This window comes from Gossypium arboreum, chromosome 5 (assembly GCF_025698485.1).
Source record: "Gossypium arboreum isolate Shixiya-1 chromosome 5, ASM2569848v2, whole genome shotgun sequence".
In the NCBI taxonomy this organism is placed as follows: Eukaryota; Viridiplantae; Streptophyta; class Magnoliopsida; order Malvales; family Malvaceae; genus Gossypium; species Gossypium arboreum.
Window position 1 is genome coordinate 48,475,805 of NC_069074.1, and position 21,009 is coordinate 48,496,813.

Sequence of the window (21,009 nt, forward strand, 5' to 3'; positions counted from 1 at the left end):
GTTGTCATGATTAGTCTCTAATTATTATAAATATGATATAATAAATAAAATATAGTAAAAATATACCTGAAGATCTTTAACATCATCGTCATCACCATGATTCATTACGAGATTGAATCTTTCAACATCGTTACCATGGATGAGAAGTAGTGATTATAAACATCTTCTCGATTTCATATAGATAACGGTATCAAATCTTCACCATCCTTAAGAACAAAAAGTAAAATAAGTTAATCAAAATAATGATAATGTATAATGAAAGAAGAATGAAAAATAATAATCAGATATGAAACATTAAATAAAAGAAACTTCCTATAAAAACTTTGTATATTGTCGTCAAAGATATTGAAAATCATGAAGGATAAATTTGATTGTTGATAAAATGAATTATCACTTCGAGCAAGATCGTACTGATAACATGTTATAAAATAAAAAGAGATAGGGAGAATAAAAACAAAGAAAATATGAAAGTAATAGAGAATGTACTTTATTGATCAAAAGGGGTTATTACAAGCTTAATCAGAGTCTCTATTTATAAGTATAAGAAGTATAAAAGAAGTAAAGATCTAATTCTAATAACTATTAGAATTTAAATTACATTAAAACTTTATCTTGATCATTATGGACATCCACTTAATAAGATATTCATAACATATATTAATATATTTCACTTTAATTTAAATAAAATTATTTTTGTTATTAAAAATTAATTTAGGTTGAATTTTCTCAAATAAAAATTTGTTATCCAAACTACAACGAAAACAAACAGAATCTATTCGACTATACAATCTCACGCTTGTAAAGATCCATTTGGTTCCTCTCCTCATTATAAATCGTCAACTTCAATACTTCCTCAATTTCCACGAAAATCTCAGACACAGACAAGACAACCAATCAATTGCGTAGTTTAAGGACCTTTCTTTCCCATTTTACATCTTCAAGTTTAACGAATTTCTCGCTCCATCTCCCCTTTCTTTTTTCTCTCCTCCCTATTTCTCTTCCTTTTCTTCATTTTCTTTCTATCCAAACATGACCTCCTTATCCATAAGAATTCCCTTCCATTGTTTCTTTGATAAACACTATTTCCCCAACACTAAAAACATTCATTTAAAGCTTCCCAGAGCAGATACTATTATTGAATCAAACAAATTCTCTGGTAAATCTGATTTGACCAAGTCATTCGTTGTTTCGTCAAAGATTCAAACACCTTGGGGAACTACGTATAAACAAGGAGTTTCCCACAAGGTTCAGCTTTTGGTTTCGGAGTTCAAGTCTTTAACGGAGCCAATCGATCGCGTGAAACGGCTGTTATATTACGGAGAGATGCTGGCTCCGTTTGACGAGGCGGCTCGGCTGCCGGAGAATCGAGTCAAGGGTTGCACAACCCAGGTGTGGGTCGACGCCAGGATTGACAAAAATGGGAAGGTTCGGTTTCGAGCCGACAGCGATTCCGAGATAAGTAAAGGTTTTTGTTCGTGTCTAATATGGGTGATGGACGGTGCCGACCCTGAAGAGGTTGTCGGGGTGACGGCGGAGGAGTTGGTGGAGCTGAACGTCGGAGTCCATGGGAAGGTCCAATCTAGAGTGAATACGTGGCAGAATGTGTTGATTTATATGCGAAATAAAACGGCTGCTCTGATGGAGGAGAGACAAGTGCACCAGCTAAAGCCGCCGCGATTTTCCTCATTGCTTTTTAGCACCAATGAAATTTAGATAGGACATTTAGGTTTCCTTTGGTTTCCCTGTCTCTGGTAATTTCAAGATGTTGATAGGAAATTAAAGTAGTTTTTAATATGCTACTACTGTATGATTTCTGTAGATAAAATTACTAGACTCGATCGAATAATTGAGATGGGTGGAAAAAAATACACTGAAGAAGAATGGGTTTGTGCAATAATATTTCGTTCTTTAAAGTAAAGATAAATAGCGGTTATTGCAATTGTAAGGATGCGTCTTAGAAAAGAAGGAAAGAATCAAACTTGTGGTTGTTGGGTTTGGCAATGGCGAAGAGCAGGCCCTGCTTGAGCCTGCTTCCCAGCTTCATCTCTTCCATAAGCTGTTCTTTCACTCCATGGACCCGACAAATGTTTCTTTTTCTTCTCACATATGCGCTCGCCTAGTTGGAGTTGGAGCATATCCATGTCAAATGTTAGGTCTTCATTGTTGTTCTTGGCTTTTTCTGCATGTTGAATGAGGTTATTCATCACGGGAGGGATGATCATAAAAAGGCTTCATAGTTGAGCATAAGGAAATAAATGGAGTTTTGAAATGACCCAACCACCTCGATGATGAAGAGTCTAAGATACGTTACAAACAGTGGGCCTTTAAGACAACTAAAACGACCTACAACCATTAAAAATGTAGAGGCAGAGAAGCCCTAAGCAAAATAAAGTGTTATATGAGAATAGTTAAAATATGGTTTGTATATTCAAAGTATTTTTTTTAATTATATTAATAGCTTAAAAGTACTTAAAATTTATCTATATCGATCTATAATATATATATATATAATCCAGCTCATTGGAGACTCATTAGAAGGAAATTGGGGTAGTTTATGCATTGTAAAAATTAGTTGGGTCAATTTAGATATTAAAATTTAATAATGACAATTTAAATATTTCGTAAAATAATTATTTTTATAATTTTATAATTTTTATTACATTTAAATTATTTGTGATTTAATTGTTACTTAATGTTCAAATATATTTTTAATAATTTTAAAATTTATTGTTATATTTTAATTATTTGTGATTAATTTCTACTCAATGTCCAAATAAATTCATTTATGTTTAATTTTTATTTTAAAAATTATATTTTTATATATTTTCAACTTCATCAAGAGGAAATAGGATAATTTAAGGTTTTAATAAAAAATTAAAATTATAAGTTTTTTTACTACTATTATTTAATTTATTTATTGTACTTTAAACGTTATTTTATAAGGTATACTGAATTGTGCCTTTTAAGTTTTGCTAGCGGTGATAATTTTGTATCTTAGAGTTTAATTATTGTATTTTTAATAAGGTTACTTTATAATTAAGTTTTTTTAATTGTAAGCTACATATTTTGGATGTTGCAATATGTATAAATATCCCATTTAAATTATTTTTGATTTTGATCTTACTTAATGTTCAATTTTTAAAAATATTTTTAAATTTATTTTATTTTTAATTATTTGTGATTAATTTCTACTTGATATCTAAATATATTCATTTATATCTAATTATTTTATTTTTAATCTATGTTTTATATATTTTTCAATTCAAGAGTGGATAGAATAATTTAAGGTTTCTAATAAAATTATTAAAATTACGGATTTCTTACTACTATTGATTTATTTTATTTATTTCACTTTAAAAGTTATAAGATATTTGTAATTATGTTTTTTTTAAGTTTCTTAGAAGTTATAATTTTGTACCTTAAAATTTAATTAGCGAATTTTAATAAGGCCACTTTATAAGTTTTTTTTAATTCTAAGTTACGTAATTTTAATGCTTTATTATTAATAATTATCAAGTTTTATAATTATAATTAAATTTAGTCATTAAACTATTCAAAAAATTATTTAAGTTATTGGGCTATTTTTTTTTAGGTTCCACCAAGAAGATCCAAACAACAATTAGACAACTCATACGGTGGATGAGTAGAACCATCAACGAGCAGAAGAACATACTTTAGATCCAAGTCGATCTGACAATAAGTGTCAAAGAGTGGAAAAAAATTATTTAAATTTTGGTTCGTAAATTCGTTAGCTATTACATGAAAAAAAAACTGAATGTAGAAGATAATACAAAAAAAAGCTTTCGGTTAGTGCAAGCAGTGCGAACAGAGAAAATCATATAGCATTGATTTTAACAACTCAGAGACTCAAATAAAATTTTTTAAATAGTACAGTGACCAAATTATAACTTTTTTTAATTAATTGACCAAACGAAAAATATATACAGTGACTAATAATGTTACTACCGTATAAAAACATTAATGAATTTATAAATAATCTTATAGTAGGCAACAAAGTAATATGAAATACAAAATATTTGGAAAACAGAATCTACAAAAGTAAAAATTAATGTTTTCAATGTAATGTTCGTCATTATGTTTTTAATTTACTATTCTTGTTGTGTTATTTGTTGATTTTTTTATTTCATTGAAACTTCTTTTAAATAAAAATAAAGGAAAAAATAGTCACTGATTTTTTATTCAACTTGTTTGAACAAAAAAATGTACTAATTTTAGTTAATTCAATTAACTGTTTAAATTAATTAAAATTTTCTATTAGTTAATAGGATTAAGAAAAATTTGATTCAATTAACGATTTAAAATTTTCAATTAATGGTAGTTTGGCTTAGATATTAATTGAACTAACTGTTTGAACACCCTTAACTCTTTGCCCAATGGTAAATGGGAGATAGAGAAACTATTTTCAACCGACAATTAAAGATGAAGGGAGAGAAAGCAAAAAATAAATTTTATAGGATAAAAAGAGTGAATTGAGGATGATTTTTAGGTCTCTAATATTCAACTAAGATATGGGGATGATTTTTATAATATTTTAAAATTTTTATTTTTAAATTATATATTTGTTTATAAATTTTAAATAGAAATAGGATTAATTTGACAAAAAGTATAATCTTTGAGTTATTGTGGAGTGTGCCTCGCATTTCTGGACATGTTGCAAGCACTTGACGCAACCATAATCGAAGCAGAGGCATGTCCTAATGAGGAAGCATGGGACATCACGACGACGTGATAATGACGTCTCTATGAGGAAGCATATGATGTAACCTCCTAAACTCAAATTAAACATTATGGTTGAATCATGAAGGTCACGTGGGACACCTAAACTACGAATCTACCCTATCATTGGTTGAAAACATCAAATACACTCTTTTTCTTTGAAAAAAAAAAACAGCGATTACCTTTGTTATTTTGGGAAATGTTCATTTAACAAGTTCAACTTTTATTAAGTCAAGTTAATAACATTGGTGTGGTTTTAAGAAAAACACATTGCTCATGATTACAATTGAAAAACCCTATTAAGTTTGGTTACAGCGGAAAAACAATTAAAAATCTAATTATTTATTAAGTTGAGTAACACGCTTAGTCCAATTTCAGAATATTCCTATAAATCAATTTAAAGAATGAAGTTATGCATGCATGAAAATCCCCGAAACAAAAATAACCCAAACCATAGTACAAATAGCTTTACAGTCTAAAATCAAATAAATTTAGGGAACTATATCAAAAATAAAATTAAATAGAATCTAAGCTTGAAATTTGCTGTACATCCCTATGCCATGTCCGATGCTAGCCTTGTTCATTACCTGAGAGGTTTGAAGTAATGGGGTAAGTTAACTAGCTCAGTGTGAGTCTAATCAATAAGCACATTCAACAATCGTTTAGGATCAATCACACGAAACATCCATGTAACATATTCATAACAACCATATCAACATTAGAATGAGTTATGGAATTATCATAATGCAAGAATGAATTCCTACGCCAACCATCCGTTACACATCATGAGTTCCCCAAAACTTGTTTGCCAAACTCCAAACAGGCACAACAACGCTTAATATGGTTAAACCACTATATAAACATAATGTAGATATTTTTCCATTTAAGAAATAATGCGATAAAATCGCCAATCTCCACAGTACTCCCGATGCAATATACTGACTACATATAAATGTGACTTTGTAACACCCCTTACTCATATCCAACGCCGGAATAGGGTACGAGGCATTACCAGACTTAAATACAAGCAAACACACTTTTTCGAGTCACAAATTTTTGTCGAAATTAAAACTTTTTACATACATTCAAATCATCCTTATAACGAGTCTACGAGGCCCAAAACATGCTTTGGTAGTGATTTGAGACCAATCTGAGAACTTTAGAAAAAATTCACAACACTTAGAAAATTTTTCATCAAAAACGGGTCACACGCCCGTGTGGCTTGGGACATACTGTAGGTAGGCCGTGGGGTCACACACACTCGTGTCTAAACTCTGTGTAACTCTCTGTTTTTCATCCATGAACAAAATGAAGTCACACGACCAAGCACATGCCCATGTGCTTAGGTCGTGTGGTAGATTTAATTTTCCAAAATTTTTATAAAATAGGTGCAGACTTCATACGCCCAGGGAACACGCCCATCCCTAAGGCTGTTTTGTCCACACGGCTGAGACACACGCTCGTGTCTCTGCCCGTGTGCTCGATACTAAGCATTATGTTTTGCAACTATTAAGGTGCAGGGGACACACGGCTGGATTACACGACAATGGCACAAGCCGTGTGTCACACATGGCCTAGACACACGCTTGTATATCTACCCATGTGGACAAAAATAAGGCTATTTACCAAGCCTTTTTGTCACCCTTCCATGCACAACCTACACAACAACATATAATACCAATCCAAGCATATACATTCAACCCAGTCAACCACAAACAAGGCATCCACACATCATTCACATACTATCATCTATCACATACAACCATCACATGCTATTCAACTTAAACCATACAATTTTCTACATCCATGAAAGTGATCATCATATGCATATACTTAAACCAATATTAGCCAATTTCAATGGCCATTTACAAAATGAATTATCAACCAACAGAAGCTAACGCATTTGGCCAAATCAACTATGACACATAACAAAAAGACCAAGTCCCTATACATGCCATAACTCAAAATAATAAAATCATTGGTACCCAAAATATTAAGTTGATAGTGTGAATGGATCTCCGACAGTCTCCGATCCCCGAGCTGGCATGGTGACACTATAAAACAAAGGAAAAGAGAGAGGGAGTAAGCTATATAGCTTAGTAAGTTCCTATGCAAATAATAAGCATTATAACCACACATGTAACATACAAATAAACATGATGAACTTGGCATAAATGGTATTAAGGTCATCTAATCATAACTTATTCATAATCTTACCGAGGGTTCATCACATATCGAGCTCATTATTCAATGAGTTTTACGTACGTACTTGTACCAACTCGCAATAAAACATAACTTTTCATAGCTTGTCTATAACACCCCGAATTTGGGCCTAGAAGTATTGGGCCTTGAGTGCGGGTCTGTAAGGAGGTTGTATATAGGTATTTAATTGTGCAATGAAATAACAAAATTAAATGTCTTCTTTGGTGGTTAATGGCCCTGAGAAGTGTTAGAGAAATCTTGGGTTCAAACTTGGGCTTTAGCAAAAATTTTGGTATTAAGTGAAATAAAAAACCTGGATGCTTGATGAGGGTTTTTAAATTATTGTGTTAAATAAATGACACAAGGAAGCTTGTAGTCTAGTGGTTGTGGCGTCATTAAGGTTGTATGGGAGCCTGGGTTCAAGCCTTGGCTCTTGCAATTTATTTTGGTTTTTTTTAAGGGAACTTGGACTTTGGCCTTTAGACCTTATAATTAATTGGGGATAAGATATGACACAAAAAGCCTTGTGGCTTAGTGGCAAGTAGCGTGTGGAGCATCTGAGGGGAGGCATGGGTTTGAATCCCATGGTAAGCAAGGAGCATTTATTTTGCTAACAGTGGGCGGTAAGAGTTGGTGTTGAATTTAAACTCTGATGTTGGAGGGATCCCACATCGGGAAGCTAACATAAGAATGGTTGCGAAGCTGGCTTTAAATAGAGGGAACCATGAGGAGAGTAAAGGTACCTTTTCTTGGCTGATCCCTTTCGCTGTATGGCGTGCTCGTTTGGGTTGGGCGTCGGCTAAGAATGCTCGGAGCGTGGATTAACTCCAGTCTCCTATCAGGTGTGTAGTTTCTCGCTACTCTAGCTGTAGGATGGCTACTTCAGGCCGCGATGTGCCGAAAGGGGTCATGTGGGCCTAATGGGCCTACGGGCCCAATTGAATAAGTTTGTTTGATTGTGTAGTAAATATTGGACTAGGCTAGGTGAATCTCATATTTGTGCCTAGATTTGGGCTAAAAGGGCCACACGAGCGTGTGGGCCTATTTGGGCCGAGAATAGGCTTTAGGCCCATTCGTATTGTTATCCCTGTTTAGAATACTTTAATTTACCAAATTACTGAAATGTCCTTGATTTGTAGAATTGCCGCTTTACCCTCGATTTATAGAATTACCATTTTACCCTCGATTTACAAAATTACCGTTTTACCCTCGATTTACAAATTTACCATTTTACCTTCAGTTTACAAAATTATCGTTTTACCCTCGATTGTGAAATTACTGAAATACCCCTGTAGGATAGAATTACCAAAATACCCCTAGTTTGTAAAATTACCAAAATACCCCTAGTTTATAAAATTACCGAAATACCACTGGTTTGTAAAATTACCGAAATACCCTCAATTTGTAAAATTACCAAAATACCCCTGATTTACAAAATTACAGAAATACCCTTGGTTTGTAGATTTACCAAAACACCCTTGTAGGATGAAATGACTAAAATACCCTTAATAGGTAAAAAGACCGTAAAGCCCCTGTAGGGTAAAGTGACCGTAATACCCTTGTATGGTAAAATAATGAATATGCCCTTGTGTTCCGTATGACTGATGTGCTTAGGATTTACATATATTGATATTGGATTAGTTAAGTTTGAGTGACAGATGGTGGTTATCGTAGGTGATTGATTATGGAAATGTTTCAACTTCAACCCATAACAGGTGTGTACTAACCCTCGTAGTAGGTTAGATTAATATTTGTTGAGAAGCCGAAATGCTAAAATATCGGCATTTCAAGAACTTGTAATGTTGCGTATGGGTATAGATGCGATAAATACGATAAGATCGGTGTTTGGATCGATGGAACGGGTAAGAACTCAATTTTGTGCATGATGGTAAGTTGGGCCTCAATGGGCAGGAATTGGGCCAAATGGGCTTTTGGGCCCATTTGGGTAAAATTGATGGAAAATGGAATTTGGAAAAGTTGCATGTTAACACGGTTAGTATTGTTGTAAAATTTGGGTTAAGCAGGCTTAGTGGGCTAAATCAGCATTCGTAGGGCCTATTAGGGGTTTTGGGCCCAAAAGCCCGAATTTGATAAGTGGGTTAAAGATCATTGTTTAAACACTCAAAAATATTGACAATTGTAATGAACATGGAAAACCTTGATTTTTGGTAAAATTACGAAAATACCCTTATAATATGAAAAATGACTGTTTTGCCCTTGTGGGCAAGTGGCTGACTTGGACTGTGTGGTTGACGGATTTGATTGTGAATATATGTTGGTGATATGAATGACTTGACTATGATTGTTTGAGTCAAATATGGGCATGACATTCTGCATACATGACATATTGCATGGGATATGGGTTATATTGATGGAGGAAGTGCTAAAAGGGCTCTCGCTTGCCATCAAAAGGGCTTTGCCCTGGTTTACAAAAGGGCTTTGCCCTAGTTATTAAAAGAGGCTAGGCCTCCAGTTATATGATAAAGCTGCTATGCTGCAAGTGAATAGTTTGGTTGGGTGGGTTGAGTTATTCCCCACATAGAGAGCTTGGTTGGTACGGGTGGAGAGTAGCGGATGGTGGGTCGAGTAGTCTCCCCAAATAGGCTTGCATACATCCATTGACATTACATGTGATATTGAAATGGGCCTAAGGGCCATACCGCTTCTGATAAAGGCTTGACCCAAGGATATGATTTATGAAAAGGCTTGACCCGAGAATGTTAAACGAAAGGCTTTGGCCCAAGATATGTCAAGACTAAATAGGGCTTTGGCCCAGATTGTACTGACACTGTGTTATTCACTGTTTGTTTGTTGTTGGGGATTACACACTGAGTTTTCATAAACTCACCCCGTTTCTAACTGCAAGGTAATCCCTAAGCTTAGATGGTTTGGAGCTGCGAGGACTTAGAGATGGCCACACTCATCGCTTCTCATTGCTTTTAATTGCAATAAGTAGCCGATTTATTTCTTTATAAGTTTTATCTTATTAATATTATTATTTGGTTTTGGGTTGTAATACGGCCATTTTAATTTTTTTCTGGGATTATTTTATCTTATACCTTATATTTTTCTGATAACAATATGAGTTAGACCTAGGGCGCGTTTCCAAAATGATAATTGTTTTCAAAATAACGCAACGATACAATTAATTGATTTATCAAAAATATCTACTTAAATGAATTCCAACTTGTTTTTCTCAAAACCTAACCTAGCACCAAAGTGTAGCAATGGTTGTAGGCATGTCTAGGATTGGATCCAATCAAGAGTTTGGTACTTAAGTAGCCTTCTAGGCTCACCTCCTCTATTTTGGATACCTACCTAGTGCACAGCTTCCATTCGTTTTATTAACTTAGCAAAGACTATCTTTTAAAACATTAAGAAGGACGTTGAAGGAGGCATGGGTTTTCTTAAAAACTTCAATGTGACACGTCGGATCCGACCATAACGTCTGGGCCGGGTTTGGGGTGTTACATTGTCATTCTTGTTTAATTTCCTGTTGAACCACTTGGAATACTAAAGGATACTCGGGAGTCTCACATATACATTACCATACCAATGCCATATCTCAGATATGGTCTTACATGGATCTCATATCAATGCCAATAGCCTACGTTACCATACCAATGCCATATCCCAGATATGGTCTTACATGGATCTCATATCGATGCCAATAGCCCAGCTATGGTCTTATACGAAGTCTCACATCGATGCCATATCCCAGATATGGTCTTACACGTAATCTCAAATAACCCTAATGTCATGATATTTGTATCCTATCTATTCCTAAGGTTCAATTGGGATATTTTCTCACTTTGTCAATTACATCTACAGAGTCGATCGTAAGTCAAACAATATTAAAGCAGTTAAAACATAAATAAAATAATGCATTTTTTTACATACGAACTTACCTTGGTACAAATTAGTAAAAAAAGATTTAATCATCAAACACCTTATTCTTCTCCCGACCAAGGTCTGAACTTCGTTTTTCTTGATCTATATTAGCAAATTTAGTTTATTTAATATTCACATTACTCAAATCAGTCCAAACATGACATTATGGCAAAATTACCTTTTTGCCCCTAAAGTTTCACATTTTTACAAATTAGTCCCTAGGCTCATAAAATGAAATTTATTCAATTTCTTGATAACCCAAGCCTAGCCGAACCAATCTCATGCTTATAACATCCCACATTTTTCATCAAATCACATTTCTACTACCCATTTTAACAACTTTTACAAATAAGTCCTTTTTATACATTTTCACTAAAAATCACTTAGTAAAAGTTGTTTATCACACCTTAAACATACAATATCTTCCATCAAACGTCAAAATGCATTCATATCACACATGGGTAAATTTTTAAACATGAACCCTACTTCAAAATAATGGTAGAAATAGGTAAATCAGGTTACGAGGATATTAAAAATGTAAAGAGCATTAAAAACGGGGCTAGGATGTACCTACAATTAAGCTTGAAAATTGAAGAAAACCCTAGCTATGGTGTCTTGTAAAATTCAACCAAGGAGAGAAGATGGACACCAATTTTGGCTTTATTTTACCTTTTTATTCTTTGATTAACAAAATGATTAAAATGCCCTTCACTTAAAACTTTGAAATTTCACCTAATCATGTCCATTTTTTGTCCATAAACTTTACTAATGGTATATTTATCATATAAGGACCTCTAATTTAAAATCTCATAACAATTGGACACCTTTAACATGTAGAACTCAACTTTTGCACTTATTAGTCTTTTTGACTAAATTGTGTGCTCAAACGTCAAAATTTTCCAACGAAATTTTCACGAAATCATTCCTTAAAACTGTAGACCATGAAAATGTAATAAGAATAATTTTTTTCTACGTCGAATTTATGGTCCCGAAACCACTGTTTCGACTAGGCCCAGAATCGGACTGTTACAAACTTAATATACCACCAGAACTCCACGGAACTCCTCCGTCAACCACAATATCCCACCCCATGCATATGTGGTATGTCATACAATATTTTAATCAAATGCATGTTTCATACGTATTCTTTCAGTGGCATAGATTACATGCCATCATTATAATGTTCACATATCAATCGTTTAGTTTCACCATCAATACAGTGACATTTAATCATATTATCAATTGTTAACACTATGGGAAAATATTTCCAGTACATGTATAATAGTTTTTCCATTTAATACTTTTCATGGCATTTTACCCAAAAGATTTCGGGCATTCAATATCTATTTCCAAAATAACACATGCTATACTTACAATAAATCACACAGCATATCAAAAAAAACTTTTCATATCAATATCAAACAATTAACTATTTAGTCAACCAAACAATTTTGCAAACATGCCATTTAGTCAAGGCTAGTAACGTACTTGATTTAGCCAGTTTAACACATTCATTTAGTCAATTAACTAAGTTCGACCAGCAAGCTTAATCCACATTTAGGCCATATATAATATTATCAAAACATTCAAGTTAACAAATTAGGACCCACACATTATTTCGCACTACTGCAGGACACTGACGAAACCCGCAGTTTCTCCTTATGACCTTAAATCAAGCATAAATTAAAAATCAATATTTCATCAAATTAATATACTGCTTAATTAACCCTAAAACACTTTTTTTTGGGTTCAAATCAAACAACAAAACTATAAAAATTTTTCGAATCTAAATTAACTAGGTTTCTTACACTAGTTTGATGCGAAACATACGGGCGAATGTCTAACAGCTTCACTGTCGGTTTGGGGAGTTTGGGTCGACACCTAAAACCATTAAATACTAAGAAATAAGTATCTATACAATCATAAAATTCTTTAATCCAATCAATTATCAATTTCCCCAACAATTAAGTCGAAACTATGCACTAGTTGGCAAACTACCACTGTAACACCCCTAATTTGTCTCCATCATCAGATTAGGGTTACAAAGTATTTTGACACATATAATAATAATTACCAACATTTAGCCATTAAAAAATTAAATTAAATAACAAATAATCAAATTCAATTGTCATTCATAGCATAAATATGATTATTGACCTTAAATCGAGCTTACAAGGCCTTAAAATAATTTAAGAACAATTAGGGACTAATTTTAAACAAAACTAAAAGTTTTAGAAAAATTAAAAAAATTTTAAAATAGGGGTCACGCGGCTGTGTCACAGGGACATTGCCGTGTGGCAAACTATGTGACAAATCGTGTAACTTTCAAAATAATTTCACATGGCCATATACCAGATCGTATAACAATCGAAATACCCTCACACAGCTGTGTTGCAGGTCTCTGCTAAACCATGTTCAATTTGATGTTAGATCACATCTCCGTGTCCCAAATAATGTGACACACTAACTTGAAATATAGGTCCATGTAAAGATACCATGTGCAGTACACAGCCGTGTGACAGCCTGTGTCCTAGGCCATGTGCCCCTAATTTTTCCTTCAAATACAAGTTTACCAAAACATGCTTACTTGAACATAAAACAACTCATTTACCATCAATTAAACCTATTCGAAACACACTTAAACAAGCCCAAAACATACTAAAATCATCCAACTTAAGTGCCTAACCAATATGCCCTCATTGACACCACAATTCAATATCCAAATCAAATTCACATTTCATACCAATTTCGATTTCATTCAAAGTTCTCAAATACTTATAATATCTCATGCCAAATCTACCATTACCATTCAAACCACTCACAACCAATATAGCATATTTCAAATACATCCTTCAAACTTATGCCAAATACCCAAAATCAAGTTCACAGGTAACATATTTAAAACACATACCAAAACCAAAGGCATATACACAAGCAAACTAATATCAAGTTAAAACAAATTTACATTAACCCAATATGTAACACATGAAATAAGTATTCAAAAAATATATACAAAATACACCTATTACATGCCATATAACCCAAAGGTAAACATGTTAAAATCTACCTATAGATATCTAGATAGTGTGATCTTTAGGTTGATCCAATCGCTCAATTCCACCAAATGTTATCTACAAAGAAACAAGAAAAATGACACAAGTAAGCTTTAATAGAGCTTAGTAAGTTCAACGGTCGAAACGATAAGACTTACATTATAAACAGATCAGTTATACAATAGCAAGATTAATAAATAATAATCTTGTCATTTACAATCATTCAACAAGTGAGTTTATATATATATGTACGAGTTTCATTATCCATTCAATCACACGAGATCATTCAATATCAAGTCACAATAATATCAAAAAATCGTACAAACTTTTATATAATTCCATAACAAATCATCTACCATTAGAAATTCACCCGATGAACAATATAATAGATAAGGATATGTGGTAAACCATCCTGATAAATCGTAACTTATACATATTTTTATCCTATACTTATCACATTTATGGATGATTTCTCCTTAGATTTAGTGAATTCGATGCTTTTAATCCTTAAATTTCATGTTTTATACTTAGGTGAGCATAAGAAAGTAAAAAGAGCAAGAAACGGGCCAAAAACGGAGAAAATGGGCCAACGTGGGAAATCAATACAGCCTGGACTTCCTTACATAGGTAGACCACACGCCCGTGTCTATTCAATAGACTCGAACACGAGTTGAAGCACTTGCACACAGGCGTGTCCCTATCGAGCCCAAATCTAGTCCTATTCGGAAAAGGCCACTCTTGAGGGTTTTGAAGTATTCTAAAGCCTATATAAACACCCCAGAAGGTACCTAGAAAGGACACACGGAATAAGAAGAAAGGAATTACTCGAAGAAAGCCAATTGATCCATCTCAGAAGCCAGATTCTCCTTCAAGACTGAAGATCTCCCTTCAATTTCCTTCAAGGGTTTTTGGGTTTTTTTTATGTTTTGTTATTATTCTTCTGAGATGTTTTCTTTTAAACTTATGAACTAAGTCCCCTAAATACCTAAGGGTAATGAAACCTAAGACGGATCTTGTTATTATTTTCTGAATTATATGATAAATATTTGACTTGTTCTTAATTATGAGTTCTTAATTCTTGCTTTAATATTCTAGGATATTGATTCAAGTATTGATGTGCTTATTCAGAGGAGCAAAAGTCCCTATCTAAGAGTAGATCTAGCATAATTAAGCAGAGTTGATTGCACCCTAGACATAGGGCGACATAATTTTGCCGGATTAGGGTGAAACCTAATAAGGGAATCCATAGCTCGAGTTAATGCAACACTAGGGGTTTTAATTAGAAAGAGATTTCAATTAATCAACCTAGGGTTAGACGTTGTTAGTCTCGAGAGAGATAATAATATAACTTAGGGATTTTTATGGATCAAGTCAAGTGAATAAATCGTCTGATTCAGAGTCAAATAACAAGTGAAGTCTAGGTGAATTTCTCCTTGGGTATTGTCCAAATCAATCAGTTTTTCCCAAAACTATTTTCCCAAATTTCCTCCTATGAATTTTTAGTTTCGTTAATTAATTTAGATAAAACAAACCCCATTATTTTTAGGCTAGATAATAAAAAGAGAGTTAATACTAGTACTTTTAGTTCCTATGGGTTCGACATTTCGGTCTTGCTATAAACTATACTACTGTTCAATAGGTGCGCTTGCCTTTATCGTGATAAAAGTTAGTTTTCAAGTACGATAAATCATAAATTTAAAACTTATCGCCATTTGTTCACACCAAGTTTTTGGCGCCGTTGCCGGGGAACTAAGATATTAGGAACACTTAATTTTTATTACTTTAGCCATTTATTTTATTGTAATTTAAATTTGATTTTGATTTTTGTTACTAAATTTTCTTTTTCCTTCTGGCAAGTTTTTATAGTTTATGACTAGAAGAAACATGCAACACCCCAAACCCGGCCTATAAGTTAGGCCCGAATCAGGCATGTCACATTGAAGTGTTTTTCGAAAACCATGTTGTCATTGAAAACCTTTATTACTGCTCAAAACCTCTAGCCTTTTTAAAACTTGTGAAACGTTAATTCCCTTAAAACCTTACTTCCTGCAGAAGCTTACTTTTAAATAGTTGTGGAAACGTGATATTTTGAAAACCAATTGTTGTTTTGGAAAAATGTGCCCTACTTCTAGTAGATATTAAGCATACTAAATAAATTTCCCAAATAAAAAGTTAAGAAAATAAAGAGGCCTTAATACAACCCAAATCAAAAACCAAAGTGCTTAATTAAATAAATGAAATAGAAAAACATATGCAATTGTGTGGTCGTTTCCAAGTCCCTCTACGACACCGATCCACCTAACGTTGGGGATTACCTGCACAGCTAATAAACGGGGTGAGTTTACGAAAATTCAGTGTGTAATCCCCTTACTAGAGTAACAGTCAGTGAGCAGATAGAATTCAGAATCAGTCTGGGCCGGAGCCCATTACAGTAATAGTACATTCCAGTTCAGAGCATACGTGGGCCAAAGCCCGTTACAATATCATTTGGGTCACAACCCATAACATAATTAATTGAGCCTAGCCCATTTTAGCCTCAGTTGGGCCGAAGCCCACATCGTAATAATATCACGATAATATCATACATGCAATGTTGTGCAACCCACCCCAATAATCCAACCACTACACACCAACTTCATCCCCCGGTAAACATCATGTTGGGATATAAATATCGACCCACCCATCTGATACACATCAATGGTAGCCCTGTTGCGGTACTACCTTCATTGCAGCAAGCTGCTAATCAAATATTAGGCTTAATAGCCATCGTTGGATCCACGGTCGTCAAGCAGCCATACGATCCTCATATACTTCCTCTGTTCCATAATTCCCAACCCATGCAATATGTCGTATATGTCATGCTCAATCATCACACGTGTACGCAGAATGACCATACTCAATAACAGTCTTTTAAACATATATTAAGAGCATATCAGTCATATAACCCCAGTCAAGTCAATTAAAATGCAGTCATACATTCATAATCAAATCAGTCAAATTCAAAGTCTAAATCGATCATTTACCCTCAAGGGAAAAATAGTCATTTTACCCTATAGGGGTATGTCAGTCATTTTACACTACAAGGGTATTTCAATAATTTTACACTACAAGGGTATTTCAATAATTTTACAAATCGAGGGTATTTCGATAATTTTACAAATCGAGGGTATTTCAGTAATTTTACAAATTGAGGGTGGTTCGGTAATTTTACAAATTGAGGGTATTTTAGTAATTTTACAATTGAAGGTATTTCGATAATTTTAGAAATTGAGGGTATTTTAGTAATTTTACAAAATAAGGATATTTCGATAATTTCACAAGCCGGGGGTATTTCGGTAATTTTTCAAATCAGGGGTACTTCGGTAATTTTACAAACCGGGGGTATTTCGGTACAAATCGAGGGTATTTTGGTAATTTCTCTTTATTATGGGTTTATTACTTACCTTGGCCTGTTAACAAGTCCTCGTTGGCTAAAGTGAACAGATACTATACACCAGGTAGGATTCCAAAGAAGAGGAGGTGAGTCATTAAGACTGCTTAAGTACTAAGCTCTCCCTAGATCCAATCCTAGACATGCATATACCCATTGCCACACCTTAACCTTATGACTCGTCCAAGATCGCGATTAATTAATTATTTAAGTTTTATGTCTGCTTGAGTAGTTACCAAAACCTAGGTCCACAACCCCTTTACAAAACACTAACAGATCCACACTTATTCATTTGGCCCCTTTAGGCCCAATCTCGTTCACATGGCCCATCAGGCCCATTGGCCCAACTACTTCCCAGCTAACAGTTAGATTTACGCAAGCAAGCCCACGAGTACGTCGGGCCCATTCGGCCCATCGAGGCCCAGAACAGCCCCAGCACACGAGAACGCTCGTGGCGGCTTTCAGCTTTTGCTGATTTCTAACAAAGAAGGGCGTGAATACACACCGTTTATGAGAATGCGCCGAAGTCCATGATCACCAACCTTGGCACATCTTGCATTGGGTCTTAATCACCTTTTTCTTTTTCCCCAACTCATCTAGTTCGCTCTATTTAAAGCCAGTTTCTCACCAATTCCTATGTTAGCTTCCCGATGTGGGATTACTTTCAACCATTAGGAAAATTCCTTATTTTCTTATGATCACCTCAACCATAGAGTTCCAGTCCAACTCCACCTCCTACACAGCTCAAACAACAAAATAAATACTCTATTGCACATCCCAAGACTTGAACCTTAGACCTCACAGTTACACAACACGCCACCTTGCCACTCCACCACAAGCTCTTTCTGTGTCATATTTTATCCTCAATTAAATATAAGGTTTATAGGCCAAAGTCCAGGTTCTTTTAAAAGAAAAACCAAAATAAATTGCAAGAGCCAATACTTGAACCCAGGCTCCCTTACAACCTTAATAGCGCCACAACCACTAGACCACATGCTTTCTTGTGTCATTTATTTACCACAATAATTTAAAAGGCCTTCATCCAAGTACCCAGGGTTTTATTCACTTAAAACCAAAATATTTGCTAAAGCCCAAGTTTGAACCCAAGATTTCTCCAACACTTCTCAAGGCCATTAACCACTAAAGCAGACATTTAATTGTTTCATTTCCTTGTACAATTAAATGCTTATATAAAACCTCCTTACGAACCCATACTAAAGGCCCAATACTTCTAGGCCCAAATTCGGGGCGTTACAATTCTACCCCTTAAAGAAATTTCGTCCTCGAAATTTCCAACTATCTGAACAACCGCTTAGCTCAATCTACACCACTATGCTCCCGCGCGCACTCTTTTTCCAATCTACACGAATACACTTTTAGTTTAATCTCAAAACCTTTTACACCCAACCAAAACATCTAACCACAGAAGCAAACAAATATTTACCACACATGCCTACAATTTCTATGTTCAAACATCACATCCAAACAAAACACACTTGACTTAAAAGGAACTGTGATCCCTCTTCCTGCTGCACTCCAAATGCCTAGCCTGAAGTGTTTCACCATACGCCTTAACTCTTGCCTTGAACACTTCTTTTAGCACTTCCCTTACCAACCGGATCAGTGCCTCCGTACCAAGCTTCAGGTTATTGTTACTCGAAGTTAGCGAACTTACCTTGACTACAGTTTCCTGAACCATCTCATGTTCCGGGGGGACGGGCAACTCCTCGCGACCTTGCTTGCCTTCGAAATCCATCACAATATTATTGCTAACTAAAGAAAAAATCTGATTTCTAGAACATACACTGAATAAATAAAAAATATAACTTTAAGTACAGTTTAACAGAAAACTTACGGATTTGGTGCCGGAGACTCGGTAATGTAACAGCCTGATTTTGATCCCAATCAGAACGGTGGTTTCGGGACCATGAATCTAAGCCGAAAAAATGTTTTAAAATTATTTTCTGTGTTTATTTTGTGTGTATTTATATTTGTGAAATTTTCGTGAATTAATTTCTTCGTTTAGGTGTCCGATTAAACAAAAGGACTTAAACCGCGTAAATTGAAAATTTGGTAGTTTAATTTATAAAGGGTCAAATTGTTAGTGGCTTTTAAGGATGAGGGATTTATGTTGTAAATAACCTATAAAGATATTAGTGGGACGGTTAAAGACTTATAATATGTGGTTTTTAATATTAAATTATTAAGGTTATAAAAGTAAGTTAATTATTAAAACATATATATATGATATAATATATTATAAAATAAACTATGTTTTTCATTCTCTCTTACACCGAATATAAAAAAAAAAAGAAAAAGAAAGAACACAAGACTAGGTTCGGCCATCTTCCAAGCAAAAATCAAGGTTCGTTCTTTGTCGGTTTTTGATAATTTCTACGTTTTTGAGATTGTTGTTTCGAGTACTACAAAACTCATGCTTAAATTTTTGATTTTGATGGATATTTTGAGTTTTTCCATTGTTGATAACTTGTGATATTTGTTGTTTGATGATTAAAGATGAAAGGTATGTTTTAGATTAACATATTTTGTATTGGAGTTTTTGATGATTTTGAGTAATTAGGACTTAATTGCAAAAATAATAATTTAGGGGACTAAAATGTGAAATTAATGAATTATAAGAGCTTGTATGGACATGGGTAATATTCGGCCTAGCTTGGCTGTGGAGAAATTTGATGTATTTTGTGTTTTGTGCAATAGGGACTAAATTGTAAAAATTATAAATGTCAGGGGTAAAATTGTAATTTACCCATTTATGTGTTTTTGGACTAAATTTAATGAAAATATGTTTGAATGAGCTTAATTTGAATATGTTTAGAACAAGAACCAAAGAAATCAGATTTGGATCGGGGAAAAATGAAAGTTGTCGACTAGTAGCCCCGTCCCATTTTACGACGTCTGAGGTAAGTTTATAAGCAAATAGACATGTTTATTGGTAACTTAATGTTATATTTACTTATTGTTTTGAAATGTTAGAAACTAAATATATTATGGCCGAATGTGATTAAATGTGGTTATTACACTTTCGAGTTCGATTCGATCGAGTTACAATGTCCGAAAGCCCCGTATGAACCTTAGGAATAGCTAGGATACATATGTCATGACATAGGATTCCGATATATGAGTGCGAGTAAGTCCATGGCATCAATTTGTGATTTCGATATGTGTTTGCGAGTAAGACCCTGTTTGGGACAGTGACATCGATATGTGGTTACATGTAAGACCACGTCGGGGACATTGGCATTGTACGATATATGTGTGAATTATTCGAGTGTCCTACCTAATTTTGAGTGGTTCATCGGGCAAAGGTAAACATAATCGGATGTGTTGGATGAGCAAAAGGGGACAAGTATGATTTAGTTTATTGGTTATCAAATTGTAAGGTAAGTATGTGACTTATTGATAAAATGTGTTATGTATGATATAAAGGATAAACTTCCTTAGTTCAAATAGTGTTTTCGGCCTTGAACGAATGGTGTATTTATTATGGAAATGATTCTTTTACTGCATTTATATGTGCATATGAATATTCGGCTATGAAAGTAAATTATGTACATGATCATATAATCGGATCTTTGAGCTTATATAAATGTGTATAGTTGACTTGTGAATAAGTAGTAAATATACTATGAATAGCTCTTGTATATATATGTATGAGTGGTAATGTATATATGCGGT

At 34.0% G+C, this 21,009-nt stretch overlaps 1 protein-coding gene across 1 annotated transcript; it reads left to right on the forward strand.

Moving 5' to 3' along the window:
• Window positions 1-844: 844 nt before the first annotated feature.
• On the forward strand, window positions 845-1,924 carry LOC108487374 (sufE-like protein 2, chloroplastic). The gene has a single exon (XM_017791699.2). The coding sequence runs from the start codon at window positions 1,030-1,032 to the stop codon at window positions 1,711-1,713; it is 684 nt and encodes a 227-aa protein (XP_017647188.1). The 5' UTR covers window positions 845-1,029; the 3' UTR covers window positions 1,714-1,924.
• Window positions 1,925-21,009: the final 19,085 nt, after the last annotated feature.

What these genes read in the sequence shown, in the direction of transcription:
- LOC108487374 (XM_017791699.2), top strand. Translation starts at nt 1,030, where the DNA reads ATGACCTCCTTATCCATAAGAATTCCCTTCCATTGTTTCTTTGATAAA.